The sequence below is a fragment of the Symsagittifera roscoffensis genome, chromosome 3 (genome assembly GCF_963678635.1).
Source record: "Symsagittifera roscoffensis chromosome 3, txSymRosc1.1, whole genome shotgun sequence".
NCBI lineage: Eukaryota > Metazoa > Xenacoelomorpha > Acoela > Convolutidae > Symsagittifera > Symsagittifera roscoffensis.
In genome coordinates this window covers 5,795,830-5,816,293 of record NC_087064.1, presented here as the reverse complement: position 1 = coordinate 5,816,293, position 20,464 = coordinate 5,795,830, and the positions used below count along the sequence as shown (strand labels likewise).

At 34.1% G+C, this 20,464-nt stretch overlaps 1 protein-coding gene across 1 annotated transcript in view; it reads right to left on the bottom strand.

Moving 5' to 3' along the window:
- Positions 1–20,464, bottom strand: part of LOC134841538 (uncharacterized) — a 36,473-nt gene that overhangs the window by 2,028 nt on the left and 13,981 nt on the right. The window contains exons 6-7 of the mRNA XM_063857568.1: positions 17,190–17,480; positions 15,814–16,004 (exon numbers count right to left, since the gene is read on the bottom strand). Of these exons, the coding sequence (XP_063713638.1) occupies positions 15,814–16,004; positions 17,190–17,480 (482 nt within the window). The remainder of the gene's footprint in view (positions 1–15,813; positions 16,005–17,189; positions 17,481–20,464) is intronic.

Sequence of the window (20,464 nt, the reverse complement as noted above, 5' to 3'; positions counted from 1 at the left end):
GGGGGAGATTGTTAAGTAGATTAAAATGGTCAATTTTACGACCAATCTGAATGCAGCAAAATTAGAATTTTCAATACAAAGCACTAGCGCTAATTGACCGTTGTGGTTCCGAATTTCAAAAAAAAACTGAATTTTTATGCTCGGTGTGGTTTTTTTAATCAGCCAATTTCTGCCGATCGAAGTAATAGTTTTCAACACAAAATTTGTGTACCCCATTGAAGATATCGACTTTGGACTAAATTATGTGCGCTTTGAAAAATTTATTCATAATGCTGAGAGCGTAACGCGAATTATTTATGCGTGGCAAATTATCCCGCACAGCAGAATCGTTCCAAATTGAATTGAGGCTAGCTAATTGATCGTATTAATTTCGTACAACTCAAAATTTCACACTTTGATATTGTTCAAAATGTATAAGTTTTCAATATTTTCTTTTCCCAAAAACTATTCGATACGAATTAAGGGACAGTCGGAACATTCAAGGCTTTGCCCTGATGTACGAGCAGTCTTGTTATTTATAGGGGGGGGGGACAATGTAGATCGAAACATCTTGCAAAATCATACTTTCATAATGAATAGAAAAATTTGTAACAAAATTTGAACAACTTTTATTTGAACAATTAATATCTTTATTTGCAAAAAATATAAACTAATAAAAAATCAAATGAACTCACAGCAAATTCTTTAGGTAATTGGTGTATTTGTTGGTGTATTTGTGTATAATTGGAATATTAATTGGTGTATTTTCAAGAAATTAGATAGCAATAAAAGTGCAACTACACTTGGGCGAATTATTGTTTTAAGCTAACAAAAAATGTCGGTCAACCGGGAACAAAATTGTATTGTGGCTATCTAGTAATTTACCAAATAACAGCACTTTTAAGTAACAGCGTTGAGAGGGAAGCGGGGAGCACGCACCAAGAGAGTGTAGGAAACCAGGATTTTTTGTCAATTTTGAGTCAAATTTGTCTCAAATGATTAAAACAACAATTGACCAAAACTGATTGACCAAAATTGTCGGCATAGTATTTTGGGATAGGTCAGTCAACTTAGGTCAACACAATACAGAAAGGTCGACCAAAAATGTTGTTCATCCGATAACTCAAAGTTTTTCTGGCTATCAGAGAACAAATTTCATTTTGGTTAGCTGAAAACTTACGCTTCTCTCGGTTAACCAGGTATTTTGCTCAGTGACACGCTGCCAAAGTATTGTTCGAGAAAATGTTTCTTATTTGATAGCTTTTTATGCTGTTGATTAACTAAATTATGTTTCCTTGTCCTTTCTTGGCAAAACGTTCTGCGACAGACTAAGCTTGAAACAAATTTGGCAATTAACCCGGTTTCATACACTTTTACTCCTCGCTTCCCTCTCATTACATATATCAAACAGTTGGGGAAACATCAAAGGTTTCCCCAACTGCCAAAAATATATTTTACTGGATAGTCAAAAAAGGTTTCCTCAACTGCCAAAAATATATTTTACTGGATAGTCAAAAAAGGTTTCCGCAACTGCCAAAAATATATATTACTGGATAGTCAAAAAAGGTTTCCGCAACTGCCAAAAATATATATTACTGGATAGTCAAAAAAGGTTTCCGCAACTGCCAAAAATATATTTTACTGGATAGTCAAAAAAGGTTTCCCCAACTGCCAAAAATATATTTTACTGGATAGTCAAAAAAGGTTTCCCCAACTGCCAAAAATATATTTTACTGGATAGTCAAAAAAGGTTTCCGCAACTGCCAAAAATATATATTACTGGATAGTCAAAAAAGGTTTCCCCAACTGCCAAAAATATATTTTACTGGATAGTCAAAAAAGGTTTCCCCAACTGCCAAAAATATATTTTACTGGATAGTCAAAAAAGGTTTCCGCAACTGCCAAAAATATATATTACTGGATAGTCAAAAAAGGTTTCCCCAACTGCCAAAAATATATTTTACTGGATAGTCAAAAAAGGTTTCCCCAACTGCCAAAAATATATTTTACTGGATAGTCAAAAAAGGTTTCCGCAACTGCCAAAAATATATATTACTGGATAGTCAAAAAAGGTTTCCCCAACTGCCAAAAATATATTTTACTGGATAGTCAAAAAAGGTTTCCCCAACTGCCAAAAATATATTTTACTGGATAGTCAAAAAAGGTTTCCGCAACTGCCAAAAATATATATTACTGGATAGTCAAAAAAGGTTTCCCCAACTGCCAAAAATATATATTACTGGATAGTCAAAAAAGGTTTCCCCAACTGCCAAAAATATATTTTACTGGATAGTCAAAAAAGGTTTCCCCAACTGCCAAAAATATATTTTACTGGATAGTCAAAAAAGGTTTCCGCAACTGCCAAAAATATATATTACTGGATAGTCAAAAAAGGTTTCCGCAACTGCCAAAAAAATATTTTACTGGATAGTCAAAAAAGGTTTCCGCAACTGCCAAAAATATATTTTACTGGATAGTCAAAAAAGGTTTCCGCAACTGCCAAAAATATATTTTACTGGATAGTCAAAAAAGGTTTCCGCAACTGCCAAAAATATATTTTACTGGATAGTCAAAAAAGGTTTCCGCAACTGCCAAAAATATATTTTACTGGATAGTCAAAAAAGGTTTCCCCAACTGCCAAAAAATATATATTACTGGATAGGCGAAAAAAGTGATTCTACTAAAATCTAATTGTATAGAGCAAACAAACTAGCCAGAAAAAGTTACTTTTAGCCTCTTGGATTTTTACTAGCTCACAGTTTCAGAAAAATCGACGATTTTGTTTGTTTGAATAAAAGTAGTTCAAATTTTGTATCGAATTTGCGTATTTAGCAGCTTTTTTTTGTTTCTATTTCCCCGAACAATTTTTTAAACGTCTTTCCGGGAATGCAGTTCTGTGGCTAAGCTCCAATATATTCCGCACCCTTGTTTCAGATGCATATTTGCGGAATTAAATTTCAGAATAAATGCGTTGCTACGGGGATAAGTCAATTAGGTGGGACTTCTTACGGTTGATCTATTTTTTTAAGAATATCAATAGAAAAATTATGGTTGAATCTGGGAAGTGCACAGGGATTTTTTAATGAATGGACGTTCTTTTTCAAAAAATGGGGTGAAATTTTTTTAGATAAGACCTTTCGAAGTTTTTGTGCTATGCTCGAACTCCTAGAATTATCATATTACATATTTAGGCGCCGCACGCAATTATTTGATTAAAGCAGGCCAAAAATGACGTTTTAGACCACTTTTTTGAAACCTTGGATCAGTTTTTTTTTCGGTGCGCGTTCCTCTCATTACCTGAGTTTATATAAGAACCAACTTTCGGAAAACTTATAATAGTACCAAAGGGGACCCTTTGAAAAAATGGTAGCCTAAATTGAGATGTGCACAACCCCCCCCCCCCCCCCCACACACACACACACACACACACACACACTCGGCACGCTACTGAAGATGACATAGGCAGTCTATTACAATAGACCCACCTAATTTTGTACGCATGAAGCTATTATAGAGGAGAATTCGTTTGAGGAAACCATGCTATCATTGAAATATTGCCAACACAAGTTGAGCTCTCTTCGCTCTTTTGTTATCAAACGGATTTACCTTAATCTTTAGAAATTTGAATCAAACTACGTCAATCCTTTTCTTATCTTCATCGTCTGAATGAGCTTTAAAGTGTCCGGAAACTGTCATGAAAATGAATTACTGTTCTCGGGGGCGTAGCGTCTTGCATGCGTTACGCTTAGCATGCGCAGCTAAATAGTTGCTCACTTTGTTGCTCAAACTAATAGCCGCTTGCTAAATGGCACGCATGCTAGTAGACCGGTCCCCCTTTTCTCAATACGATAATTATGTACTATAATTAACTACCGTATTCACAAATAGAAATTCATTTTCTTTAAAACTGATTCATTCGTCTGGGTCATCAAAAACATTTCACAAACACTTCACAAAATAGTTTTACTAATTTAAATTGAGGACAAAAAATCAAAAATAGTTTTTTGACAACCAACTGATCACGAGGAATGATAATTTTTCTAGTTGGCCACAATTGAATGACCTAACCTGAAAGGGTTGAAAGAAAGAAGACGTTGACCAATTTTAGAATAAAAAAGACTCAGCAAACCAACCAGACTATTGAAATGAAAACCACAATTATTTTAAAATTCAATGGAGTCGCTAAAGTATTTAGCTAATTGCCGCCGTAAGCGCCCATGCTGAAAAAAAAAGCGCAGCATTGAATGGAATTATTTTTCGACTGAATTGTAAAAACAAAAACTATGCAGAAGAGTGCATTAGTATTAAGTTATAGGAGAAAACCGGTTCCTATGAAAATTTCAATCTATATTGGATTAGAAGAACAACATTGGGGTGTTTTGCAGTTTTTCAAATTAGTTTGAAGGCTCAAACTAAAATTCTTGCAATTTGTTTTGATGACTTGATTTGGTGAAAAAAAGCAAAAAAGAAGACTTTTTTGTATTCCAAACTAACTTGACTTAACTTATGCGATCGACCAAATCGCAGCTAGTTAGAACAAGGGGTCTTTCTGAATGTTGCTAAGACTTTCCTATTCTTATTCAACAGACAAAGTTTCTTTCACTCGTAAATAGGTATATTATTTCAAATATAGAGGACACACATCAATTTTATATCAAGAGACATTGGGGTATGGATTTGTAGTTATCGAGACGGAGATTTGAGATTTTGGTTATTAGGATGGTTGGGGGTCTCAGTATGAGAGTGGTTATGAGATTTGAGAAAGTGATGAAGTGATGAAGTGATGAAGTGATATTTGGTATATTTTCGCTTGGCTTATATACCATAGATTTTGATATTTTCAACATTCCATCTGTTGGTTAAACCAATCAGAAAGAAACAACACATGCTGTAATGTTTGCTTTTGGTGATATTTTATCAACCGAGCAAACACATAATTTCAAGTCAGAACATGTGGTAAAAGTTTAAGAATTATGTTTCTGATTTCAAAAAAATTAAAAGCATAATATAATTTACAAAACATCGAAAAAGTTTTAATAAAGTTTGCGTAAAGTTTTTATTCTGATTTTGGTAGTTTGTTCGTAAAGTGGCGGCTTGTAGTGTAGTCGGTTGATGAATGGCTGCTTGTCGTCGGTTGAAGAATGGCTGCTTGTAGTCGGTTGAAGAATGGCTGCTTGTAGTCTATGTGCATGTAGAGTAGAGCAGTGGCGGCGGCCAAATCACAGCTGGATACTTTTGAGAAATATAACATCAAATACAATTTTTCAAAATTTGGTTTAGCGAATATACTTATCAGCAATACTGGACTATAATTGTAGAAGCATACATACTTTTTAAAGTGGCGGCGGCCAAATCACAGTTGGAGTTGAAAAATAAAAAGAACGGAGGTTAATAGATAGTCTTGAAACTAATAGTTTCCTTCCACCTGGGTTTTTAGGCTCAGATATTTATTGCTGAGATCCTTATTTTTTTCCCGGAGCACTGTTATGGTTTTCTGCATTTGGTTGATGCGATTTAAGTCGTTTATGTAATTCTTTTGCACTTCATCCGTGTAGAAGTCAAGGATTGGACTCTGCATTAGGGCAGTTAAAAAGGCTGCAGGAACACAAATATGTTGATGGTGGAGTTGTGGATTAACCAGACCGTATGCACCATTACCGTTTTGGTAAGGGTGATAGGTGTCTATTTTAAATCGGTTAATAAAGGGAGAGAGCGCATAATTTAGACTGGTGTCAAAATTTGGTGGTTTCTTGGGGCTGAGGTTTTGTTCCTTTTTGACTTGAATCGCGATTTTTGATTCAAGTTCTAGAGAGTTTGCAGATTGGTGAACTATTACAGTTTCAGATTGTAGGTTTTGCCTAGTTGAAGAGAAGGGGAGAATTTTGAAAGGTCGGACAATTGCTTTTCTCTTTTGAATGCAATTAGAATTTTTCACTGGTGGAATTTTAAAATTGGTATTCAATTTTGGTTGATTAATCGGTTTGATTATTTTGGATGGCATTTCCATAGGGTCATTTAGAGACAGAAGGTTTTCGAAATCGAGCAAGTCTTCTTCAAGTGGAGTGTGAAGAAGATCAGTGGGCATATCCTAAAACATAGAATAAATTAGACCGGTACAGCGGGTCGATTATTGTAATCGACTAGTTGGAGTCTAGGATAAATTTTTTCCTGATTTTCATTTTCAGAATCCTCTTGTTGAGGTGCCTGAGGCCTATGATTAAGCTCAATATTTTGATCGTTCTCATTTTGAGCGAATATTGAAGTCACTATAGAAGTGAAAAGTATATTGTAAGAGGCGGCTAAAATAATTTTTCCGAAATGAAGAGTTCGGCCGGTTAGTTTGTGTATGTGTAATACTTTTATTACAAATACAAGAGCGTCGAGTATAAACTTGACGAAAAGGAAAGAGGCGAATATTATTCCGCATCTTTCTAAATAGTACTGTATTGTACCAAAAACACGAGTGTACTCGTTCTTCCAAAAATCAGGCGAGATAAGATAGTCTAAGTATATGTTTTGCTTAGATCCGTATTGACTACTCGAGTCCGGATAGAAGTGTTTTCTTGCATTAAGAAAAGTTTGGGATACTTTTTGTAAAATACCCTTCATTTCAGAGTGATCAGTAATCATGCTCCAAAATTTTTGCATTTGTGCATAAGTGTAAATAGAAGCATCATGACTAGATGCAAGAGAGTGTTTTACTTGCCGTTTAACTTCTTTCGGCTTAAAAAGATCTGGACCTTTTACTATAGTAATAGAGGGTGTGAGTTCGATCCAAGAATTATCGTTATCAACATCTAGTTGATAAAGATTTAAATGCTTATCGGAGCAGTCTTGTTGATCTGCCGATTTAAAAGTTTGTCGAGTGATTGGGTCGACGAAATGAATTTTTTCGCGATACATAATTGGTATCCGATTATAGCATGCATCCATTAATTGTAATGGAGAATAAAATTTTGGGCAGTGGTAGAGCCAGGCAACATTGCCATTGGTCTCTAAACACATAGACCTATTTCGGGTCAAAATATAGCCGGCTAAACGCGGGCTTTCGATAGAGAGCATTAAAGTATTGAGAATCATGGAGCGTTCTAACTCACATTGATTCGTTAAAAGTGCCAATTCGGCAGTTCGAAGCATGTAAAAGCTTCGAAAAAGAATATAATCTAGTTTTGTTCCTAGATGAGCTCCGTAGTCTATTTGTCCCGGTGCAAAGGGATAATTTTCATTTTTTGCGTATTTTACGTAAGTCAAATTTGGTTCCGAATGAATAATTCCTGTATTAGCACTCGGGTTTATTTGTAAACCAGTATCCATATTAAAACCGTTTTGGTATGCTATGAACAATGATTCGTATTGGGTCGGGTAGACTATTTTTGGGTGTCCACATAAAGATTGTGGTTTATTTAGTATTTTTAGCATAAATTGTTGAGTGTCTCTACCTCGAGTATGGTGGTTGGATATTTTAGTAAAAGAGTCTTTTACAATATAATAATTTTCTTCATTTCGAATCATTTTGCTTCGAATTTATTGAGAACCGAAAAATGCAGTTTTTGGGCTCGTTCCAAGTATATGCAAAAGGGTCGAGTGATGTTGTTTCACATCTGTTTTCATATACAGGACAAGGTAATGGAATGTTTTGCCAGTTATTAACGATGCCATCTTTTAGATTGACAGTTAAGGAAATTAAGCTTACAAGTATCAGGGGAAATGTGTATATCAGTTGTGATTAAATTTTGGCGAGCGTCTATTCTGCTTGAATCGAAAGAATCACAAAACCATCGGATGGATTGGTGTTTTATACGACACATTGTCGCGTTAATTTTTGTACTATAATGCCGTTGGTAAAGTGTAACCTCGGCTGTTGTAGTTTCGATGTTTTCAGGTTGTATTTTGCAGGGAGCTACTTTATTAGGTGAGAACATTTTATTCGATGTCATTAGTTGACAATCAAAATGCGCAATTTTTAAATCTTTTGCTGTATTAGCGTAGAGATTGTGCTCTGGATTAAAAGCGCAGATTTGTTGGGGAAATATTAAAAGAGTGTATATAGCTAACCAAAAAATTTTTTGTTTTAGACGGCGGCGGAAAATAGAAATTATACTTACTTTCAGCAAATCATCGATTACTTGGTCCGTTGATTGATCAAGGTCCATTATTTCACCTTCTTCGAGATCGGTGATTTTAGGCATCATTTTTGAAATTTATTGATTTTTGCAATTGCTGAAAAGTATCAGAGGAAGGTTTTGGAGGTTGAGAAGTTTTTGAAAGAATGATTTTGGGCTTATTTTTGCTGGTTTATATAGATCAGATTCTGATAAAATTTGTTTGTTTAAGACAGGTTTTAGCAAAGCCAGCTGTTCAGTAATAATTGATATACTATACTGTGCCGTATTTACTTTTACTGGCACGTGTCTACGGCCGTTGGGAGGGGTTTTATTTGCAATTTAAGACGATGCTTGAACCGATGCTTGAATCGATCTCTACCATCAGTGAATCTTTTTAGGAAATTTTTTTTTAGTTCAGCCCAAGTGGTAGCATTAGTTACCTCATCAGTATACCATTCAAGAGCTGTTTCTCTTAATAAAGAACCAAACAAACGTTTTTGTCTGTGATCATAGTTAGGCTGAGCGTCTGTGGGTCGTTGCCCTAGTGAGAATTCAATTTTATTCTCAACTAAGGTCCAAAAGGCTTTTGCGTTTAGGTCTGAATCATTTCCTGAGAATGATACAAAAGACAAGTTAGGATGGGTGATTGGGTGATCGGCCATCTTACTTTTTTTAAGTCAAGATATCCAAATTAAACTTTTGAAATTTTGAAATTTGATAATTTCAACTTTAGAAAGTTTGAAAATTTGAAATTTTGATAATTTCAATTTTTGAATTTTTGATAATTTCAACTTTATGAAAATTTGAAATTTTGATAATTTCAACTTTAGAATTTTTGATAATTTCAACTTTTTAAATTTTGATAATTTCAACTTTTTCAAATTTTGATGATTTCAACTTTTTGAAATTTTGATAATTTCAACTTTTGAAATTTTCAACTTTTTGAAATTTTGATAATTTCAATTTTTGAACTTTTCAACTTTTTGAAATTTTGATAATTTCAATATTTGAGTTTTTGATAATTTCAACTTTTGAAATTTTCAACTCTTTGAAATTTTGATAATCTCAGTTTTTTAAATTTTCAACCTTTTGAAATTTTGATAATTTCAACTTTTGAAATTTTCAACTTTTTGAAATTTTGATAATCTCAGCTTTTTGAAACTTTGAAAATTTTAATTGAGTGAAATTTTGAAACTTGTGTGCCTCACTGGTCGCACCAATTATTCCAAACTAACTTGACCTAACTTATGCGATCGACCAAATCGCAGCTAGTTAGAACAAGGGGTCTTTCTGAATGTTGCTAAGACTTTCCTATTCTTATTCAACAGACAAAGTTTCTTTCACTCGTAAATAGGTATATTATTTCAAATATAGAGGAAACACATCAATTTTATATCAAGAGACATTGGGGTATGGATTTGTAGTTATCGAGATGGAAATTTGAGATTTTGGTTATTAGGATGGTTGGGGGTCTCAGTATGAGAGTGGTTATGAGATTTGAGAAAGTGATGAAGTGATGAAGTGATATTTGGTATATTTTCGCTTGGCTTATATACCATAGATTTTGATATTTTCAACATTCCATCTGTTGGTTAAACCAATCAGAAAGAAACAACACATGCTGTAATGTTTGCTTTTGGTGATATTTTATCAACCGAGCAAACACATAATTTCAAGTCAGAACATGTGGTAAAAGTTTAAGAATTATGTTTCTGATTTCAAGTCAGAACATATGGTAAAAGTTTAAGAATTATGTTTCTGATTTCAATTCAGAACATTTGAAGCAAGCGAAAGCAAAGTCATTGTTCCGAGCATTGAATAGAAAATTGAATAAAAACCAAAATATCCTGAAAAAATCTGTTAAAAACGGAAGGAAACGAGCCACTAGCGAACATTCTGTTTCTGTTTCATTTAGAAAAACAGCACAAAGACGTCCTAAACATTGAACATTTTAAGCGGTTCTTTAATTATCGTTAACATGTCACCCATCAACTTCTTCAGCAGGTGAAGTGTGCGCCATTAAAATTACGTTCCTCTATTTTGAAGACGTTCCTCTATGTTTATGTTATTGAGCGTCTTCTCGCAGCTGATCGAGAATGGAAACATGCATGTGAGCATTTGAATATGGCTACGACTATTCAAAACTGACGGGTTAAAGTTTTTTGGTAAAGATGCAAAAAGTTTCAGTGTAATGAAAACCAATGCAAAATGAAACACCATCATCGTTATTTTAGCAAAAATAGCAGCTAAAAAGAATGGAGTACGCCGTGAAATAGTTTAGGGAGGGCAAATAAAAACTGGGACATTTCATGTCAAAAATCTGACAGCAACTAAAAAAAATCAAAAAACTCGTCAAGATCATCCAACGAAATAGCATATATTGCTGACAACAACCTAAAAAGGAACAAAGAACCGATGAAAAAAAGTCTTGTAGTTCCAAATTCATCAAGTTATGCTGGTAACTAAACCTAAGAAAGCGATTAATGGGAACTTTCAACACAATTTATCTATAAAAAATGTTTTTCTTGCATAACTATTTTTACTTTGTCTTGTTTTTTTTGCATAAGTGAGTTTGTACAACACAATTTTAAGTTTTTTGCATGACGCCATTATCATCATTTTGCACTTCTACTCGGGCAAGATATTGGTAAATGTTCGACAATTGGGACACCAACAAATGAAAAAAGATCAGACTAAAAAAAAACTTGATCAAAAATCGGATACTAAAACCGTCAAAAACGAATTGTCAATTATTAAGAGCGCAGAGAAATATAACAAATTGTTTCTTTCGAAAGGTCAAACAAACGTTCTTCCATGGCAAAAGTGGATCGAAGACTGTTTCTTATTTTGTTTCGCAAAGATCCAACACTGAATCCAGAAAGCTTTGATGAAGACATTTCAAAGGTTTTCTGTACAATTATCTACAATCTTGCTGATATCACCTGAAAATGGATTAAATAAAGAACTGAAACTTTTCTGACACAAATTTTTTAAAAAACTTATTCTGGTTCAAACCTAAGAAATTGTCAAAGTTTTTAAGTACTTGAAAAAATCAATAACTTTTTTAAAATAAAAAATCCAAATTTTTTTTTCATAAAAAGCATTTCTGAACAGTTTTTCCAGCAAAATTTATCCTCTCTTATTTCCCAATCTTAATGGGCCGATCAATTTTTTAAATACGTTCTCTAAAGTTTGGATAGAAAAAAACAAAAGACGCCTGTTCTTTTTATTCAAAAAAAATATCTTTCTGATAAACGTGTTTGTGTCGATCTCAAAAATCGTGCATTGATGCTTTACATAATTAACTAAATAAATTCAAAAAACGTCCTCGACAAGCTACAAACGGCTTAGGCATTTTTCATTCACCTCAAGAAAGCCTTTGATACGCTTTCTCATGACTTGCTTCTGCAAAACTTTTCTGCAAATATTTCAGTTTTCGCGACCTGTTTCTACCTAGAAGTTAGGTATCTAGAAAACAGACATCAGTTTGTAATAACAACAATAATTTGCTCCAAGAAATTGGTTTTTAAATTTGGTTTATTTGACGTTGGGCTCCAGGAAAGCTAATATTTTATACATTTATCAGCGATACGCCAAAATTCAGAAAATTTACTTTTTGCTGATGTCAAAATGACTTAAACGGAAACTCTTTTCAACAATTTCAAAACAATTGGCTAGAATCTCAAAAAGTAGGTAATGCTTGATTGCATTTTTTGAAAACTCAATTGCCTTAAATTTATACCCCAAAAGCTTCATCAGTAAAATCCTACAGAATTCTGGTTTCTGGTAACACAAACATAGTCCATCCAGAAGAAATACACAATTTTTCATTAGGTTATGGGATCTAACTGGTTCAAGAACAACGGAATCTCTCAGCTAGAGTCTACTTGATTCTAAAAGATGTCTAAAGAAAGAAAAACAAGCAAAATTACCACCTTTACGAAAACATATTCTTCAAGATTAAAATGAATTCTAAACAGCCTACAGAGAAAAAATATGATTCTTTTTGTAACATTTTCTTTTTTTCCGGATACATGATCTAAAACGTTCGAAAGTTTTTTGTTTGCCTCTAAGTTATATCACACGACTTCTGAGGTTAGTTTGCCAGCAGAAAAAATAGTATAAAAAATATAATCTCACAGACAAGCAAAATAAGCATAGATAAAAAGGATTTAAAAAAGAATTAAAATAGATATTAGTGATAGTTCAAAAACTGGGAAAAAAAGATTTCTTTATCCAAATAGCGGAATTTTGAAATTATAAATATATATATATATATATATATATATATATATATATATATATATATATATATATATATATTGTGCAAAGGTTCTCACTTATCAATTACACGAAACATGTTGATACAGTTTTAGAATCAATTAGCACAAATACCAAAGTTAACTTGGTAGGTTATGAAGCATCTCTGACTAAAATAAAATCTCAAAACAAAATAAACCGACAAACAAAAAAAAACGTTCCTGACTATAGCTTATTTGCAATGTTTCAGAACCTGTGAGTCAAAAACTGAATCCAAAAATCTTTGATTTAGACATTTTCAGCAAATTTCTACATTTAGCTCGAATCTTGAAGATAACATAAATAAACAGAATACATTTGAATTTTTCCTACAATGGAAAAACTTTTGAACTAAATCTTTATAAGCCCTCAAAACTGTTTAAGCTTGTAGGTACTTGGAAAATCAGTAAACCACTGGTTAGGATGGAATAAGAAAAAAATAATGAAAAACTAACCACCAAAACAAATGCGGACAGCTAAGCAATTTTTTCAATGAGTACATTCCTGAACGCTTTTATACCAACCGGCTTGAAGTAGCAAAATTTATCGTCATTTTCCAAAACGAGGACTCTTACAACCCCAGTAACTTTAGTCATATCTTCTTTTCAAGTAGTCTTGAAAAATTTGAAAAAAATGCCGTTTTCTCTCCTTAACAAAAAAGTATTTTTTTTGGATCAGTTTTGCGACAACCTAAAAGTTCATCCGTTAATACTTTGATTAACTTTATTAAATTTATTTTATTAGGACCTACTCGACAAGCGTCAAACGGCTTTAAAAAATTTTCAATTGACCTGATACGCTCTGATACGCTCAGTCATGATTTGTTTTAAAAAACTTTTGAATCATTCGGTTTTCGCAGTGCTTTTCTAACTAGAAGTGAGATAAATGCAAAACAGACATCATTCTGTAAAAAATGGAACAAAATTCTCTACAAAGACGGAATTCAATTCTAGTGTATCTCATCGTTCGGTTCTAGGAACGCCAAAATGTCAAACTTTTTTCATCGATATGCCAAAAGAGCTTGAAAAATTCCAAACATAATTTTTTGCTGATGAAAAGAGGAGTTTATACGGTAAAATATTTCAACAATTACCAAAAAATTTTACCCAAAAGTTCTTGTTCATGTGACGCAATTGCTTCAAAATAATCTATCAAAAATGATACCAGTAATTTTCAGCAGAATCTTAGTTTTTTGGTAACACAAGTATTGTTTATTTAGAGGTGTTATGAAATCTATCAAATTTTGAAAAGATGTTATGAAATCTATCTGTTTTAAAAATACGGAATCTCTCAGGGCGATGATGAAGCAGGAAAAAATTCTGAATAGGAACAAAATTTAAGAGGATGAGTTGCTTAAAGAGCTTTATCAATTATTCAGACGCAACAAAAATGATATATTGTTGAAAAAGTTGTAACACACCGTCGTATCATTCGTAGTTTTAGCAAAAGTGTACTTTTAATAGTGTTCTTTCACAGCACAGTCATCAAAAAGTTTCTCAGAAGCAACCTAGCTTTGGCAAAAAATTGGCTTAATTCTCGGGAATATTATGTTACGCTCGTTTGATACTTTCAAAAATTGAATTGTTTTCCACAAATAGCGCAACGATATAGTCATCGATTCTGAAAGACACCAAAAGGCTGAAAAAAGCAAAAGTAACATAAATCTACAAAACAATTCCACTATATAGATAATAGATTATGAATTTTGTGTACACATTGTTTTTGTATAGGAGCCCACTTTTCTCTTGTTTGGTTTGATTTTTCCAAAGTGGTTGGCAATAATCTGGGCAAATCAGCCTTTCCAGAAAATAACTTACGTTTGTTCTTATCATTCTTCTTTTTCGGAATAGAGGGCCTCAAATTATCATATTGAAAAACAAAACAGATAAAACTACCTTGTGCACCGTTAAATTGTATCTTAGGCTTGTGTGGTCAGTTTGTGAGCAGACAACATGGTTACAAAGACGAGCAAAATAAGCATGGGTAAATGAAATTTTTCTACAAGAAGATTAGTAGAAAGCGATTTCGAGATTTGATGCAATAACTCATTGCAAAAGATTTAACTGATAGTTCGGAAAATGGGAAAGTGGGGAAAAACATTTTCATCAATTAGTGCAATTAAAAAAACGAGAAAATTCTATAAAAACTTTTTTTTGATTTTAAAGTAGAAAATCCAAATAATCAGGTTGATAAAAAAAATAAACTCAATTGCAACAAGTATAATAAACTTGAAAGACTATCATGCACCTCTGTAAAAAAAATGAAATTTCGAAACAGAAGAAACCGTCAGAAACGAATAATCAATTGTTTATAGCGCAGAGAAAAATAAAAAACAGTATACTTGGAAATGGCAAAAGAAAAACCAACAATGACCAAACTAGACTGAATTTTAATCAATTTCTAGCGTCATGGTCAAACCATCAAGATGGCAAAAAGCAGGGGAAAATCTAGGATTTTCTCGAGGGGAGGGCGGATTTTAAAACTCTAAGCTCTCCGAACTCTCCCAAAGCACTAAGGAGACCCTGTTTTGGGCCGCAGGAAAAAATTTGAAAACAGGCCAAAAAAGGCGTTTTTAGGCACTTAATGGAAAATTTTGACCAAAAACTTGCGTTTTTTGGCGCGCGCTCTTCCCTCAAAATTAGTATATATTGGCGCTAAAGGCGCACTTAGAAAAATTTTAGGGTCAGTTATCAAATATGTATATCTCAAAATAGTTTAAAAAGGGAACCTTTGGGTCGGCAGGGGGTCGAATCCCTAAAGGAAAAGGAACGTCCGCCCCGCCGCCCCCCCCCTTTCACCTAAATCCGTCCCTGGCAAAAAAAAGACTTTTTGCGTCGTATAACCAAAAAGACCCATTTTTTGTCTAGGGTAAAAAAATATCTCAGTAGAGTTTTTAGTTGGCTTTTTTCCATTTCTCACTAATTTCAAACTTCCTTTCATTGCTGTTTTGCATGGGACAAACGGTTAAATACTGGATGTTAAGATGTAAAAGAATAAAGAAACAAGCATACTCGCTCGGCAAGCCGAAGATTTCCGGATCGATACTCATTCGCAGTTAACTTTTGTAATTTTGGTCTGAATAAAAAAAACCCACCCCAAGCATATATATTCCTCACTTTCTTCAAATGTCGGAACAACAATCTTCTTCCAAATAATTTGTTTGTTCGCCATGTAAAAACTCACAGCATAGTAGCAATGTTAAAACAATTCTTCAAAACTGCAATTCAAGGGGGGGGAGGGGAAGGGAAATAATATATTTTTTAAACTATTTCCCATTTTTTGCAAAAAGGGGAGATTCGTTTCTAGGTAAAAAGTTCATATACTCCTAACAATTGAACTATTTATTTATATAGATGGCAATTCGTTACTTAGTGCCAAAAGGGGATATAGTTTCAGAGATCCGAACATGCTGCTTATACATGTTTCTCACCAGTACAACTGGGTCATCCTTTTGTTGGTCTACAAGGGTGAGAACTGAGAAGACGGTGGTGTGTGGGGACTTGCAGATGGCTCGGGTGGCCTCCATATAAACCACTGCCTCTTCATCCTTCATCATGTTGAATCTCTGGCTTTCCTCGTTGAAGAAGGCACAGTGCGAACTAGTCCGAGTAGTGTACAATCCTAGAAATATCAACTGTTTTTTCAAAAATTTGCCGAAATTTTGGCCATAACAGGGTCTTTTTACTGCTTTGGCAGAGCTCGGAAAATCGATAAGAAAAAGGTCGTCAAACTTTTCGAAAAATTTTTGAAAATCCACCCCCCCAAAAAGGTCGTCAAAAATTTTGAAAATTTTCGAAATTTTTTTGAAAATAAATATATTCCGTCAGTTTCTTCTGAAATCAGAGCAGCAAGCATAGTGTTTAATTCTAGAGTGAAATTGACGCTTTTGCACTGCAGACGAATTTTTAAAAATTAGCCAAAAACGACGTTAGGAAGGTTTCACCAAAAATAGGGCTTTATGTCGGTGCGCGCTCTCACCTAAAATTAGTTGACATTTAAGGCACCTTTAGAAAAATTACTGATGTATTGCAAACTTTAAGTCCCCTAGACCGCAATTACAATAAAATTTTTGAACAGTTGAAACAGTTAAAAAATACAAATAATTTTGAATTCTTTCGTCATTTATTTATAATCACAAGTATACACTTTTTGAATTTGAAAAACAATTTCCTTCATGATTCATTTGGAGGCAAATCATTGGCTGCTGAATTCAAACTTTGATGGTTTATAACGTTCATCTATTAATGAACTATAGATCTCTTTCAGCGGAAACACTTAATTATGACTGAGAAAATTTCACTAAATAGGAACTCATTTAAAATTATTTTTGACGTTTCAGCCGACTTTGATTTATGTGATGAAAGATACGCTCCAATAAGCTATAGGTCTTTCAGGTATCTTCGAAATGAGGTTCGTAATATCCTTTTTGGTCAGTTGTTAATCTTATCTAAAGTTAGTTAATTAATCTAAAACTGCTCTTTTTGACGTCAGTAATCAACTTTTAACTCATTTCAGCAAGTTAATTTTAAATTATCAAAAAATCCAATTAGTCTGAAATCAGCGTTTAGTTAATTAATCAAAATTTGCTCTGTTTGACGTCACATATCAAATTTTAACTCACTTCACAAGGTAAAATTAAGTTAAAAAAATCTAATGAACATAAAAGCACCGTTTTTTGACCGATAAATTTGGTCAAGGTCACCAGTCTAAGCAACAGTTTGGATTTAAATGTAAAAAAACCGCGTCCAGACAATTCGGCCAAAGAATAAAATTATACAAACCTTGCGTGAATAAAATTTTACTAGCCTTCCTCAACATGAAGGGGCACTCTCTCGTGGTAATTGAGAGCGAACTGAGCTCCGATAGAATGAACAACTGTCAAGTTAGGCGTGGACAAACTAGCCACGAACAAATCGGACACTCGCTTCGTGAACTTAGAGTTCATTCTGAATCTGTTATGGACTCCCAGCGGAGTGGACACTGGAAGAGACGCTTTCCTTTGTTTCGACTGAGTTATCTGTCGGTTAAGTAGTAACATCACTATTGTGTAACCTGCCTCTATTTGAGAAGTGACGTTTTCTGTGTAGATGAAACCCTCTAAAATGAGAATAGCCGGCCGGTTTCTCTGCAAGTCGTACATATTGTTCGACCAAACTGATTGAAGAAAAAACAGAAAAATGTTCGAGAATCGAACAAAAAAATATTTGAAAAAGGTACCATTTCTTTTGATTTTTTTCGTTCAGAGTTTTTTTGCTAATTTATTTCTAATTTTTATGTGAAACACTGCAAGAATGATATAGCTATAATCAGGCAGCGGAGACAATTAATTTTTTGGTCGCAAAAGTGAGTTTTTGGTGACCAACAAATAAGAAACAAGACTGCTCGTATCAGGGCGAAGCCCTGAATGTTCCGACTGCCTTTTAAGGTCTAGGGAGCAGTAATAACATGGAAAATTAAAATCTAATAAAGTAGAATGAAATTTTTTTTAATTTGATAGTTTTAGTGAAAATCATCCCCCCACACGCCATACAAAATTCAAAGTGATAAATTTAGTGCCTAGTAACAAATCAATTATGGCAAATAAGCTTCCTTCAACCAATTTGGAACGGTTTCTAAGACGGATTAAATCTCCGCTTACGCGTTAATAGCGCGAAATATATATCGCGTTAATTGTCCCAAATTGACCAAAACGGCAATACAGAATTTTTCAATTGTCGCCTAATGAACTCTTTTATGTACTTACACTTTTCTACACTTTAAACCTTTTTAATATCGGTTTGGTCGGTTGTTAATCTGATCTAGAGTTAATTAATCTAAAACTGCTCTTTTTTACATCAGCAATCAACTTTCAACTCATTTCAGCAAATAAATATAAATAATCAAAAAGTCCAATTAGCCGAAATCAGCGTTTAGTTAATTAATCAAAATTTACCCTGTTTGACGTCACAGATCAACTTTTAACTAACTTCACAAAGTAAACTAAGACAAAAAACTAATGAACATAAAGCACCGTTTTTTGACCGATAAATTTGGTCAAGTTCACCTAGCTAAGCTACAGTTAGACATTAATAGTATGTAAACAGTAACTGCGTGAATAAAATTTTATTTTACGATTCATTCACAGCATGAAGCGGCATCCTCTCCTGGTAATTGAATGACAATCTTTAAACCCCAATATTTTTTTAAAAAAATATTCACAGGTGAAATGACTTTTCAAATTTAGGCTCAGGACAAGGTGCATATACAAAATAGTCCCATACAAAAGAGTTCGAAACATCAAAAATTAAGTTCTAAAACAAGTTCCATACAAAACAGACCAAAACCATTTGAATTTCTTGACCTTGATCTTTTAGCGCCCACAGATCTGATCTACGCTTTGAAAACTCAAACATGGGCGTAATTAAAGGTCAAAGAGTCAATGTTGGAACGATAATTCGAATCAAAATCAAAGGCCTCATGTTATAGTGGTTAAAGCGTTACTCAAAAGATCGAATCCCCGCAAAAACTGTCCAATTTTCCCAAAAAAGTTAAAATTCGGGTAAATATGATAACGGGTATATCTAGGGTCAACCTTAGAGGGTTGGGCGGGGAGAACACAAAAATCAACACCATGTATGTTTCAATTTTTCGCCGGTTTCAATTCGACTCTAGCTCAATTTTGAAACATCAAGGAAAAAAGATGAACTTGGAAAAAGTTTTAATGCTTGGCAAGGTGGAATATATGTGAAAATTGAAAACAACAGAAACTTCTGTTTAGAATTTAAAATTATAACTACCTCCTTTCAAAAACCCAATGGTATAGTTGGGTTGATATGACCTAATCTTAGTGATTACGTTTTTGTCGAGAGTTTGGTATTTAGCTTTTTTGGGTCTGGCTATTTTTTGCCCTGGGCACATTTTTTCTCACTGTATTTCCGCATTTTGTTGCTCGTCCTGGAACTTCTCGATCAATTTGTGAAATTAAGGATGCTTACTGTTGACCAGTTTCACGAAGTTGCTGCTCCAACCTTCTACAGCGTTGTTGGTGCGGGGAAGCTCATTTTTCTCTCTTTAATGGCAACTCCATTGCTCCATACCAAATCTGGGCTTCTGTCGTCCTTGAGAAGTCAGTCAACCAATAAATGAGTCCTCAAATTAATTGGAAATCGGTTGAATTTTTTCAGATGCCAAACCTTGCAGAAGCTCGAAAGCAGTGAGGTCGTCCTCTACGGGAAGAAATTCTGTTGCGAAAAGCATTCTAATAAGTTCGCAAAAATTAAAATCATTGTTGTAATTGTGAATTTTGCCTGACGACTGAACATGTCGCCAGACGCTTTGAATCATATGGAAAAAACAAAACTGCTTTTGAGCACTCTGATGGGTAGCTATTATTGAGTTTTGCACAGCTACTTCAAAATCAATTGTGACCCATTTTGGGTATCAACATTTAGAATACTGAGAAGGCAACAAAAAATTTTGATCCTTTTTGTTTGGTAGCAGAGCGTAAACAGTAGGAATAAGGCATCCTTCAACAGAAGCGTGTATTGTATAAACTTGATAGTAAACATTGGGAGCAGTCGAAAACGTTCCATCACAGAACCAACCATCCGATTAGGAAAGCAGGTCTTACCCAGGTAACGTGGCGAACACAATAACCCCATTTTCATCTTGTGGACGAGAACCGCGAAGAAGGAACTGCTCTCCATTGTGAGTTTTCTGTAAAGCCAGTGGTAGTTCAAAGCCAGTCAGCGAAGTTGACTCTGCCATCTTTGGTCTTTTTTCGCGTCGAACTCTATTTACAGCTTACTGATTAGCAGAACAACTAGGTAAATGAACAGCTGTTTCTCTATTCACATCACATTCACATCACATCTTCAATTGTTTTTCTGAACTTACGTTTTTCGATGTCAGCTGGATTGGGGAAGTGAGAGTGATCTTTAACGATCTGAACGGAGTCCTCTTTTGTACGCACACGGCCATTGCAACTAGTTTTTGCGCAATGCCAGGAAAGGGAGTTGTCTGCCAGGGTTCGGTGTTTGAAATAAGCACACCCTTCAAAAATCAGTAACTCAGAAACTTTGTTTGTAAGTATGATTTCCATC